At 42.5% G+C, this 12,290-nt stretch overlaps 2 protein-coding genes across 2 annotated transcripts in view; one reads left to right on the forward strand and one right to left on the reverse strand.

The window, feature by feature from the left end:
* Window positions 1–3,132, reverse strand: part of atp5po (ATP synthase peripheral stalk subunit OSCP) — a 26,896-nt gene extending 23,764 nt beyond the window's left edge. The window contains exon 1 of the mRNA XM_048602966.1: window positions 3,011–3,132. Within this exon, the coding sequence (XP_048458923.1) occupies window positions 3,011–3,040 (30 nt within the window). The 5' untranslated portion in view covers window positions 3,041–3,132. The remainder of the gene's footprint in view (window positions 1–3,010) is intronic.
* A 3,577-nt stretch (window positions 3,133–6,709) lies between these two features.
* Window positions 6,710–12,290, forward strand: part of mrps6 (mitochondrial ribosomal protein S6) — a 92,431-nt gene continuing 86,850 nt past the window's right edge. Inside the window, exon 1 of the mRNA XM_048602967.1 lies at window positions 6,710–6,792. Coding sequence (XP_048458924.1) covers window positions 6,739–6,792 — 54 coding nt within the window. The 5' untranslated portion in view covers window positions 6,710–6,738. The remainder of the gene's footprint in view (window positions 6,793–12,290) is intronic.

Raw genomic sequence — 12,290 nt, forward strand, 5'->3', positions numbered from 1 at the left:
CCATTTCTGAAGAAGGGTCTAGGCCCGAAACGTCAGCCTTCCTGCTCGGCCTGCTGTGTTCATCCAGCTCTACACCTTGTTATCTCAGATTCTCCAGCATCTGCAGTTCCTACTATCTCAGCAGCATGGAAGAAGCTGTTCTTGAACCTGTTCGTACGTGTGTTTAAGCTTGTGACTTCTGCATGATGAAAGAGGTTGGAAGAGAATATTACTGGGGGGGGGGGAAGGTTCTTTAATGATGCTAGAAGACTTTCTGCAGCAACGAGAAGTGTAGATAGAGTCCATGGATGGGATGTTGGCTTCCATGATGGTCTGGGCTGTATACACAACTTTCTGTAGTTGCTTACACTCCTGAGCGGAACAGTTGCTGTACCAAACCATTACGCACCCAGATAGAATGCTTTCTATGATGCATGTGTAAACGTTGGTGAGGGTCCTTACGGACATGCCAAATTCCCTAAGCCCTCGGCTAAGAAGGGACGTTGTTGTGCCTTCTTGACCGTAGTATCTAAATGGGAGGTCCAGGAAAGAACGTTCGTTATTGTCACTCCTAGGAACGTGACGCTCTTGACCCCCTCCACCTCCATTAAGTAGATAGGGGCGCATTCACCTCCTTTCTTCCTGAAAGGAATGATCAGTTCTTTAATTATGCTGACACTGAGGGAGAGATTGTTATCATTCACCACGACACCAAGCATTGTATCTCCTTGCTGGATTCTGACTCGGCATTGTTTGATATCCAGCCGACAACAGTGGTGTTGCCAAACTTGTCGATGGTGTTTGTACGAAATTTGGACACGCAGTTGAGACTGTGCAGCGAGTAGAGAGCTGAGAATGCATCCTTTTACGGTGCCAGTGTTGGGGATTGTCGTGGTGGAGGTGCTGTTTCCATGATTTTATAAACCTCTAGAAAAGGTCAGGAAACATTTAGAGGGATATGAGCCAAACACAGGCAGATGGCATTACAGGGTTTTCCCCTTGTATCATGCTTGACATTTTTCAATCCAAAAGGCACAATTCCTGAATTGTCTAGATTCTTGTATTTGAAGATTTTTCACGCTTTACAGGCTACCCTTTGGAAAAGTGCTAGTGAATGAAGTGTCTTTTGAGACAGAGGCAACCTTTGTAGGTCAGGAGAATAAGGAGTCTTATAGTACTGTGCAATTTCTAAAAAGATAAAAATATCCTACACTACATAAAATTGTGCAAGCCAACAAACTGTCTCTTCACTGAGTTAATCGATTGTAGTCAGAATATAACTGTAATGATTAGTTTTAGTTTTCTTGAGCTAGACAAATTAGAAAAGGAAAACAGTCAAGGATATAGTTGTTCTGAAGAAGGGTCACTGAACCCAAAATGTTAACTCTGATTTCACTCCAGATACTATCAGAACAACTGGGTTTTTCCAGCATTTTCTTTTTTTATTTCTGATTTCCAGCATCCACGGTTCTTCCAGTTTCTTTATTATAGTAGTTTCCGATTGCCCATCAACAATCTGCTTCCCTTGTGCGAGCAGGCATCCAGTCCCTGTACATGTCTCTTTTCAACAAAAATTGATCTTTAAGTATATCCTGTATTAAATCTCATGAAATAATGTTAAACATTGAGGGCATCGACTATCATCAATAATTGGGACATCAGTTATTCCACTCTTCTATCCATGTACAGATCAGACTGTGGATGAAATCAAAGAAACCTTGGTCTGAATAGAATCCAATCAATAGATACATCACTGGCGATTAACTTGATGGCATCACCGTAGGGAGTTGATAGGTTGATAATTGCCCAGAATAAACATAAGATTTTATAATCTTTAGGTACATGACTGTGTAAGAGCTCTGTTGGAACAACGGTTTTGGGTAGCATCTGATTCTAGAATCACAGAATCCCTAGTGTGGAAGCAGGCCATGTGGCCCATCAAATCCAATCAGAAATGGGATTTCTGAAGAAGGGTCTAGGCCCGAAACGTCAGCCTTCCTGCTCCTCTGATGCTGCTTGGCCTGCTGTGTTCATCCAGCTCTACATCTGGTTATCTCTGTTATTTCAGGCCGATTCTTTCACCATGCCAACTAAACTCAGCAGCATAATGTCACATGGAGCAAATAGATTTGGATGAGTACATGCATCTCTAATGATGGGAGCCTTGTGAGGGATTACCTATTCATTGAATTTGTCAGTCTGTTGCAAATTATGCCATTCTCCATGGTGGAGGATGGGAATTTTAATCATACCATCTGTAAACGCTTGGTTGTCCTAGCACTTTTCTTGACTTGCTGCAGTATGGCTACACAGTTTTGTTTTTAATCAATAGGCTGTAGTTTTACTTGACTGTGTTCATAGCCTGTTACTTTTAGTATTTTCAGTAGCCAAATGTGCACTTCTTGAGTTTGGTACAGTACCCAATTCCAGGGTAGATCTTGTGCTGTTTCTGTCACTTTGGCTTCAATGATGCAGTGAACTACAATTAGTCTTCTGATTTCTTGGAGTAAAGGATGGGATAAACCACAAATTGAAAGATTCTGAATCATCCATTCTGTTGAAGGTGACAATGAACCTCATACTTTTCTAGATTTGAGTTTCCGGCTCTGTTTTTACTTGTTTTCTCTTAGCACAGTGGTAAATCAATTTACATAAAATACGAATTTAAAATTAGTTTAACTTAAAATTATTAAAATTTATCCCTACTTTCCTAAGGAGTTATCAAACAAATACCCAACCGAGTGAATTCCGAATTTCAAGGTCACGTTTAAATTTGGATTTAAAAATAGGGTGTCAAATCCTCTACATTTAAAGCTTAGCAGAAAAGTCTTAACTTTATAAAATGCGAAACCATGAATAATCGAGCCTATTACCAATATTTAAATTCGATACTAGCAGGCACCAATAGTATGACAAGTAATTTTACTAAATTAAATCTCATTTTAATCTAGGGAAACTTAAACGGAGCATTAGAAGCTATAGAACATTTAACAATGTGCTAACGAACTGAACTAAACTCTCTCTCCATCACCTTAAGACCAAGCTGAACCGGCGCCGCCATCTTCCTTCTCCTGGTGTAGGTCAACCCAAGGCCTTGCCGTCGCCGGAGGAAGACTTTCTACGCACGCGTGGCTGTTACCTCTAGGGACATGTAGGCAATTGCGGGGGACATACGCGCGGAGGGCGCATCTATGCAAGGTAAGGACTACAACTCCCGGCGTCCACTGCGGAGAAAGGCGGCAAGCGGATTGGTGAATGACTCTCGAGAGGAGCAACCTGGTCTGCCCGTATTTCCACAGAACGGATTACACGATTGGGAGGAAGTTGATAGCTCGGAGGTGGAGAATTTTCTAGAACAGAATTTGCTATTAGCATTAAAGGGAGGTGCTTTTTTAAAAAAAATGCTCGGTAATTATAGACAGGGAATTTTTCTTGTGGAGCTTAAAAATGTGTTTTGCATGTATAGAAAGATCCGAATTATGCTTTTCCCCATTCTGTAAGAAGTCTAATACCTTTAAATCGGAGTTTCCCATCAACGTTAGTAAGGCCCCGGACTGAATCAGAACAATTTCCTGTAGTTCAGCTCTTATTTCCTCTCTCATTTCTGCGCTCCCCCCGAAAAGAAACTACCATCACCACCAAATTCCTAATTAAATAAAAACAGTTTAGACAGAATCCATGAAGAGAAGGTTGAGGGAGATTACACATGTTGCATAAAAGGGAAAGAGCGGGGTAATGGCATAGGAAAGGGAGGTAACGCCTGTTAGAACAGTCGAACAGTCAGCTCTGCTGAAAGCAAAACAAAACCTGACCCTAAGGAATTGGAGAAATAAAATGGAGTACAAGAGTTATTTTTTTCTTAAGTTGTTGAACCCAATGTCAAGTCCAGAGGGGTTACGTTGTACCTAAGCAGAAAATGCGATGCTGTTCATCTAGCTTCTGTTGTGACACAGCGACAGGCCTAAGTTAGATGTAGGCTTGAGAGGAAGATGGTGTACTAAAATGGCAAGCAGCTGTGAAGTAAGGGTCATGTTTGCAGACTCAACACAGCTGTTTTGCAATGTGATCATTGTGTTTGGTCTCTCCGATGTAGAGGTGATAACATTGTGAGCAGTTGAATACAGTAGACTAGATAGAAGCAAGTCCACAGTCAATCACAAATTCACGTGAAAGGGGTTAGGATCGCCTATATAAGCAATCTTTCCAGTATTACCTCCTCAAGATTAAAATTTGCTTTTATATTGAACCTTTCACAAAAACACACTTTGTAGCCAATGAAGTTACGTAAAAGATAGGGAAATATTGCAACAAATTTTTACATAACAAAATTTCACAAGTAACAATGAAATATCAGTGCAGCACTTCATAGTATTACAGGGAAGTGTAACCTAGCTTTCTAAATTCGATGCTTGAGCCTGGGACAGAGTTAAACCCATAACCATTGACTCTGAGTCAAGATTACTCTCAACTAAGGCTGCTAGCTGTTGTGATGGGATAAGTTGCACAAGTGCAAAGGTAGACAAGCAAAATTAGTGTTTTTAATGGGGTACTTTAACTTTCATATATATTGGGTTAAGTAGACTAGGATATGTAGTGAATTTCTTGTTAGATTTCTGCAGCAGTATGTTAGAGAACCAACAAGAGGTTTTGCCACGTTAAGTTTAGCATTAAGTAATGAACCAGATTAGTGAACATTTATTTAATAGCACTCCAATATATTCCACTTAACTTTTGAAAGGGTGAAACACAAAAAAAGTACTAAGATTCTGGTAAGTCTGACTTCAAAGAGATGAGACAGAGACAATCCACAGTAAACTGAGCAATTTTTGTAATGGGTAAAATGACAGTTGATCAACAAGAAGTGGTCGAAAACAATGTATTGCAATACAGAACCAGTTTATAACCCAAGGAGACAATAAGTACTTTCTGGGGAAAAAAAGACAACTAAAGAGGTAAGAGTCTGCATAAAACTGTAAATATGAAGGAGCACAGATTCTGGAAGGTGCAGTAAGCGGAGCTCAATAACCAAAAGTGTGCAGAAGGAGATGTAATTATGAAAGATGTTGCAGAAAGTCATGGTTAAATTTAAAAAGTACAGTGTGGAAACCAAACATTTTCCAAATAATATATGCTTTGTGTGATTAAAGTCAAGAGAATTTGTTAGGTAAGGATATCAAGCAATATGTCTGTCTTCCAATTGAATGTCCTCAATTCCATTCCTCAGTACCAGCTTGGTTGATCTTGGAGGAAAGTTGGAAAAGCCATTCAACAGCTAGAAAACAGCAATACTCCTGGAGCAGATAGGACCCTTGCTGAAATTCTGACGCAATATTCCAGACACAGTCTAGCAACTATATCAATTAGGGTCTGACCAGCTTGATCTGTAGTACTTCTGCCGAGCCACTCTAGGTGGTATACATTAAGTCCCCCACCCAGAATACATTTAGTGCTGTTGCCACCCTTAGTGCTTCCTCCAAGCGCTGTTCAACATGGAGGTGTACTGATTCATGAGCTGAGGGATGACAGTACCTTGTAATCAGCAGGAGGTTTCCTTACCAATGTTTAACTTGAAGCCATGAGACTTCGTGTGATCTGGAGTCAATGTCAACTCACTCCTGACTGTACACCTTTGTGTCACTACCTCTGCTGGGTCTGCCAGCCTGAGGGCCAGGGATAGTGATGGTGGTGTTTGAAACATAGTGAGATACGATTCTGTGAGTATGAATACGTCAAGTCTGCAATATGGCTCTCCATTTTGGCACTAGCCACCAGATGTTAGTAAGCATGACTTTGTAGGGCCGATGGGCCTTTTCTGCCTTGCCTTTTCAGGTGCCGAGGTTGATTCCAGGTGGTCTATCCAGTTTCATTTCTTTGTTGAGAGTCAACCACATTGCTGTGGGTCTGGATTCACATGTAGGCAGTGACAATCAAAAGGATTTCATGGTTATCAGTAGATTCTTAAGTCCAGATTTTTGTTTTTATTAAATTCAATTTTTAACCATCTGCCATGGCAGGATTCAAACCTGGGTCCCCAGAAAATTAGCTGAGTTTCTGGATTAATAGTCTAGTGATAATGCCACTAGGCCATTGCCTACCTACAGCAGACACCATAAAACAGCAGTGGATGTACCGGGAGTGCCTGTTCAAGATCCTCCAAATCCAGTGGCATAAAGTTCACTTCAAACTTAGGTCCCTGTCCCAAGCTAATGTTCCCATTCTGGTGGCATCTATCTGTCTTAAAGACATTGGTTTGCTCAGTGGCGGTCAACACTTTGTTAAGCATCTTTTAACGTGACCCAGGAGCCTCACTATAACATGGAAGTCCCTTCTGCATTTGCTATAAAGGAAGATAGTGGGTTGAGAATCTACACAATGTGCTGACTTCCTTCTCTGGACCATCATTGTGGCCTGCTGAGCTTTAAGTTTCAGCTTGCCTCTTCCAATGCCCTTCCAAACAATCAGCTTCAGTTGTCAGTGTCAACGTTTACCCTGTTTTCACATCTCTCTCGCATGTGCCTTTGTTGTGGGGGTCTGGATGTTCAGGAGTTGTGACCCAGTGACTAATTCACTCTAGAATGCTTTTGGGTATACAGCTGTCATATATCTGATGAATGTGGCCAAGTCAGCACAGCGAACAAAAGATAAATAAAGTATGTGTTTGTATTTGCTTCAGAGTTGGTGACCTTGATCAGTCAACAGGCTCCAAAGATATCCTGAGAAAGCAAAGGTGGAAGCAGTTCATCCTTTCTCCTGTCTAGCATGTGTTGTCCAGGTCTCACCACAGTAGAGGAGTATGCAGAGAACGTCGGCTTGGTTAGTTTGCAGTTTGCTGCTGCTGTACACACATTTACTCATTTTGTACATAACACCTGCAGCTTTTGTGGTGCCTGTGTTCATTTCAGCATCAAATGATATTGCTGTTCATTGTGGAGTCTAGATATGTGAAACTATCAACACTTCCAGCATTAAATTGTCAATGCTGATAGATACTGGTCTGGTAATATCCTGGACCACGAAATTTGCCTTCCCGATGTTGACAATCAAACAAAACTCTTTACAGGCATGAAAGAGTCTTTCTATTTGCTGCTGCAGATATTCCTCTATATTAAATGTTAGTACAGCATCTTCAGCATTGGGCAAATCTCAGATGAGGACCCAATGCACCTTTGCCTTGGATCTCTGATGCCAAGGCTGAGCAGCTTTCCATCAGTTCTGCCATGTAAATACAGAGTCTCTTTCAGTGGCCTGAAGGCATATTGTGTCAGCAAAGAGAATATGGCAAAGCATGTTGATGATAGAACACAAATCTGTTTGACCCCACTGTGGATCTCAAAGGGTCCATTTTTGCTCTGTCACAGCAGATCTTACCAATCATGTTGTCATGGAAAGAAGTGATCACATTGAGCAGCTTCACTTTTATTCAGTAGCTTAAATAGTCTTCCTGTGCTCACATGATCAAATGCCTTAGCGAGATAGATGATAGTGCTGTCCTTTACTCACAGCATTTCTCTTGCAACTGCTAGATTGAGAAGATCATATCAATTGTATGCAGTTTTGAAACTCATCTGCAATTTGATATTGACATATTCAGCCAAGAACTGCAATCTGAAAAGGGCAATATGGGCAAATACTTTTCCCATGATACTTGGCAAGGCAATGCTTCAATAGTTGCCATCATTGCGGTCACCCTTGTTCATGTAAAACACTGGTCTCCAAAGAAAGTGCAGAGGTTCTATCATAGGGTAGTGAGTTCTTGAAAGCAAGGCCTACACCCTGCTTATGCAGTTCCTCTGAACTCATCTTCTGTCAAACAAACATCTAATATTTCTCCTTCATTGAACCTTTTAATCAGCTTTATGTAAGTATATAGTCAATGTTCAATGTATTTCCTCACTGGGGTAGCATGTTCATAGAGTCATAGGGTCCTACAGAACGGAGACAGGCCCTTCAGCCCAAACTGGTCCCGCTGACCAAAATGTCCATCCATGCTAACCACATTTCCCTGCACTTGGCTTATATCCTTCTAAACCTTTCCTATCTATGTATTCGTCCAAATGCCTTTTAAATGTTGTTAATCTTCCCGCCTCAACCACTTCTGCTGGCAGCTCATTGCATATGTGTACCACCCTCTGTGTAAATAAGTTGCCACTCAGGTTCCCATATATTTCTTTCCCCTTTTACCCTAAACTGATGCCCTCCAGTTCTCGATTCCCCAACCTTTGGGAAAAGACTGAGTGCATTCACTCTATCCATGCCTCTCATGATCTTATATACTTCTATAAGATCCCCCCCAGTCTCCTAAGCTCTAAAGAGAAAGGTCGTAGCTTGCCAACCTCTCCCTATAACTCAGTCCCTTGAGTCCTGGCAACATCCTTATAAGTTTCTTCTGCACTCTGTGGCTGTTGACTTGCTCGCTAAGCTGGTAGGTTTGTTCGCAAATGTTTCGTCACCATGCTAGGTAACATCAGCAGTGAGCCTTTGGTCAGTGTTCTGCTGGGGTCGGTGCCATCACTTCTGGATTTATTTCTTAGTGTTTGGCATATGGGGCCTGGCTCTACATGTTTGTTAATGGAGTTCCGGTTTGAGTGCCAGGCCACCAGGAATTCTCATGCATCTTTTTGCTTAGCTTGGCCTAGGATGGCTATGTTGTCCCAGTTGAATTGGTGTCCGCTTTGTGCATGTGTATTGAAATGAGTGCTAGTTGGTCATGTCTCTTGTAGCTAGTTGGTGTTCATGAATCCCGATGGCTAGTTTCCTTCCGGTTTGCCCTATGTAATGTTTTTGGCAGTCTTTGCATGGTTATCTTGTAAATAACGTTGGTTCTGTTAGTTGTGATTGACGGATCCTTTATTCCATTCAGTAGCTGTCATAGTGTAGCTGTTGGTTTGTGGCCTAGAATGATTCTTAGGGGGCAGAGTAATCTGGTGGTCATTTCAGTTATGTCCTTAATGTATGGTAGGGTGACTGTTGTCTCTGCACATGTTGTGTCTTCCTGTTGTGGTCTGTTGTGCAGGTATCAGTGGACGACGCTTTTCGGGTAACGGTTATTTTTAACAACACTGTATAGGCTTTCTTCTTTGGCTTTGCATAGCTCCAGGGTGCTGCAGTGTGTTGTGGCTTGCTTGAACAGTGTTTTGATGCAGTTCCGTTTGTGGATATTGGGATGATTGCTATTGCAGTTGAGTACCTGATCCGTATGGGTGGCCTTCTTGTGTACGCTAGTCTGGAGCTCATTGTTGGCCATACGTTCAACATTGCGTCCAGGAAGGGAAGTCTGTTGTTGTTCTCCTTGTTCCTGGAGAATTTTATGCCAGTGAGGATGTTGTTTATGAGTAGATGGGTTTCTTCCAGTTTAGAGCATTTGATAATAACAAAGATGTCATCCACATAGCGGATCTGTAGGTTTGGTTGAATGGTGGGAAGGGCTGTCCGTTCCAGTCTTTGCATTAGGCTTCTGCTATTAATCCTGATATTGGTGATCCCATGGGTGTTCTGTTGATTTATCCGTATACCTTGCCGTTGAAGGTGAAGTGGATTATGAGGCACAGATCCAGTAATTTGAGGGTGCCATCTTTGCTGATGGTATAGGTGATGTTTGGTGTCAGGCTTGTTTTTGTTCAGACATTTTGCTCCACTGATGATGTCACCTAGTATGGTGACGAAACGTCTGAACAAAAACAAGCCAGCTCGGTGAGCACTCAACAACCTCATCCACAACCTGACCTACAGATCTTTTCCAATACTTTAAACAACTATGGGCGTAACGCGCTAAAAATCGCCAGACAATGGGAAACCTTCGCCAACTGACTGAGCTCTACCCAAGAACAACTTCACTTCCTCCACAAATGCCTCAGGAACCAGGTACTGCCCCGCAGTGTGAAATACAAACCTCCACTCAACAACCCACAGGCATACAAAATAGCTGAACAGAATGGACATAAAATGCTATGAGCAATGATTAATGATGCCCATAACCGACTCCACAGATACGAACGAGAAATTACGTGCCAAAAATCACAGTATCTAAACTCAATGGACCAGCAATAGACTACAACCCTAGAACAGGCCATCACCATCAGTCAACATAAAACCAAAACTAAGAAGAGACACGAACTACAGGAGAAATTCACCAAACTGATCCACCACAAAAACAAGGACAACAACAAACCAGACACATGGATAAGAAACCTATCGAACAGACAACTCACAGAAACTGAGAAATATGACCTATTAAGCGGACTGAACTATAACCACAAAGATACGAACAGAACAGACTTCATGGCCACTCTGGAGAATACATTAAAAGACAACAAACTCACAGATGAAACACAACAAGCCATCCGACAAACTATAATCCCCACACTACACAGAAGGAACAAAGGGGACAACCTGAACACAGCAGAGAGAAAAGCATAGAAAATAGAACATAGAACAGTACAGCACAGTACAGGCCCTTCGGCCAACGATGTTGTGCCAAACTTTTACCCTAATCCTAAGGTCTATCTAACCTCCACCCGTATCTTATACTATCACCCGTATGCCTATCTAACAGCCACTCAAATGCCCCTAATGAGGCCGACTCCACTACCCTGTCCGGCAATGCGTTCCACGCCCTGACCAGTCTCTGAGTAAAGAACCTACCTCTGACGTCTCCCCTATATCTACCTCCACTCACTTTAAGACTATGCCCCCTCGTAATAGCTACCTCCACCCTAGGAAAAAGCCTCTGGCTGTCTACTCTATCTATACTGCTGATCATTTTGTACACCTCTATCAAGTCACCTCTCATCCTTCATCGTTCTAAAGCTCTCTCAACCTTTCCTCGTAAGACATTCCCTCCATTCCAGGCAACACCCTGGTGAATCTCCTCTGCACCTTTTCCAATGCTTCCACATCTTTCCTGTAATGAGGCGACCAGAACTGGACACAATACTCCAGATGTGGCCGAACCAGGCTTTTGTATAGCACTAGTCAAACTCAGGAAAGAAAAGAACACCATAATCCTACCAGCAGACAAAGGGCACATGATCGTCATTATGAACAAACCAGTGCGTTGAGAAAGCACAGACATTGTTTGTAGATACAGCCATTTACCAACAGGTGGCAATAGACCCAACAGCGCAGCTAGGTAATAGGATCACCTGGACACTGAAGCAACTAATGCGTGCAGGGCAGATAACCAATACGGACTTCATGAGACCCCCCAATAGCAACAGAGACTCTGAGGAACAGATCGGAAGACAGATTGTGGAAAGGTGCAGAAGTAATAGGTTTGTTGTCATGGGTAACTTCACCTACCCTAATATAGACTGGAACCTCCTAAGTGCAAATAGTTTGGATGAAGCAGATTTTGTCAGGTGTGTCCAGGAAGGATTTCTGACTCAATATGTAGATAGGCCGACTAGAGGGGGTGCCATATTGGATTTGGTGCTTGGCAACAAACTAGGCCAGGTGTCAGATCTCTCAGTGGGAGAGCATTTCAGTGATAGTGATCACAACTCCCTGACCTTTACTATAGTCATGGAGAGGGATAGGAGCAGACAGCATGGGAAAGTATTTAATTGGAATTACCATGCTATTAGACAAGAATTGCGGAGCATAAATTGGGAACAGATGTTCTCAGGGAAATGCACAACAGAAATGTGGAGGTTGTTTACGGAGCAGTTGCTACAAGTACTGGATAGGTTTGTCCCACTCAGGCAGGGAAGGGATGGTAAGGTGAAGGAACCTTGGATGATAAGACACATCTAGTCAAGAGGAAGAAGGAAGCTTACTTAAGGTTGAGGAAACAAGAATCAGAAAGGGCTCTAGAGGTCTACAAGGTAGCCCGGAAGGAACTGAAGAATGGACTTAGGAAAGCTAGAAGGGGGTATGAAAAATCCTTGGCGGGTAGGATCAAGGAAAACCCCAAGGCGTTCTATGCTTATGTGAGGAACAAGAGGATGGCCAGAGTGAGGGTAGGGCCAATCAGGGATAGTGGAGGGAACTTCTGCGCGGAGTCAGAGGAGGTACGGGAGGTCCTTAATGAATACTTTGCTTCGGTATTCACCAGTGAGAGGGTCCCTGACGTTTGTGAGGACAGCATGAAACAGGCAGATATGCTCGAACAGGTTGATGTTAGGAAGGAAGATGTGCTAGAAATTTTGAAAAACATGAGGATAGATAAGTCCCCTGGGCTAGACGGGATATACCCAAGGTTACTACGGGAAGTGAGGGAAGAGATTGCTGCCCCTTTGGCTATGATTGACTTCTTTGAGGATGTGACAAAACACAATGATGAAGGCAGAGCAGTGGGTGTGGTGTATATGGAT

This window comes from Rhincodon typus, chromosome 11 (assembly GCF_021869965.1).
Source record: "Rhincodon typus isolate 14 chromosome 11, sRhiTyp1.1, whole genome shotgun sequence".
NCBI classification, from domain to species: domain Eukaryota; kingdom Metazoa; phylum Chordata; class Chondrichthyes; order Orectolobiformes; family Rhincodontidae; genus Rhincodon; species Rhincodon typus.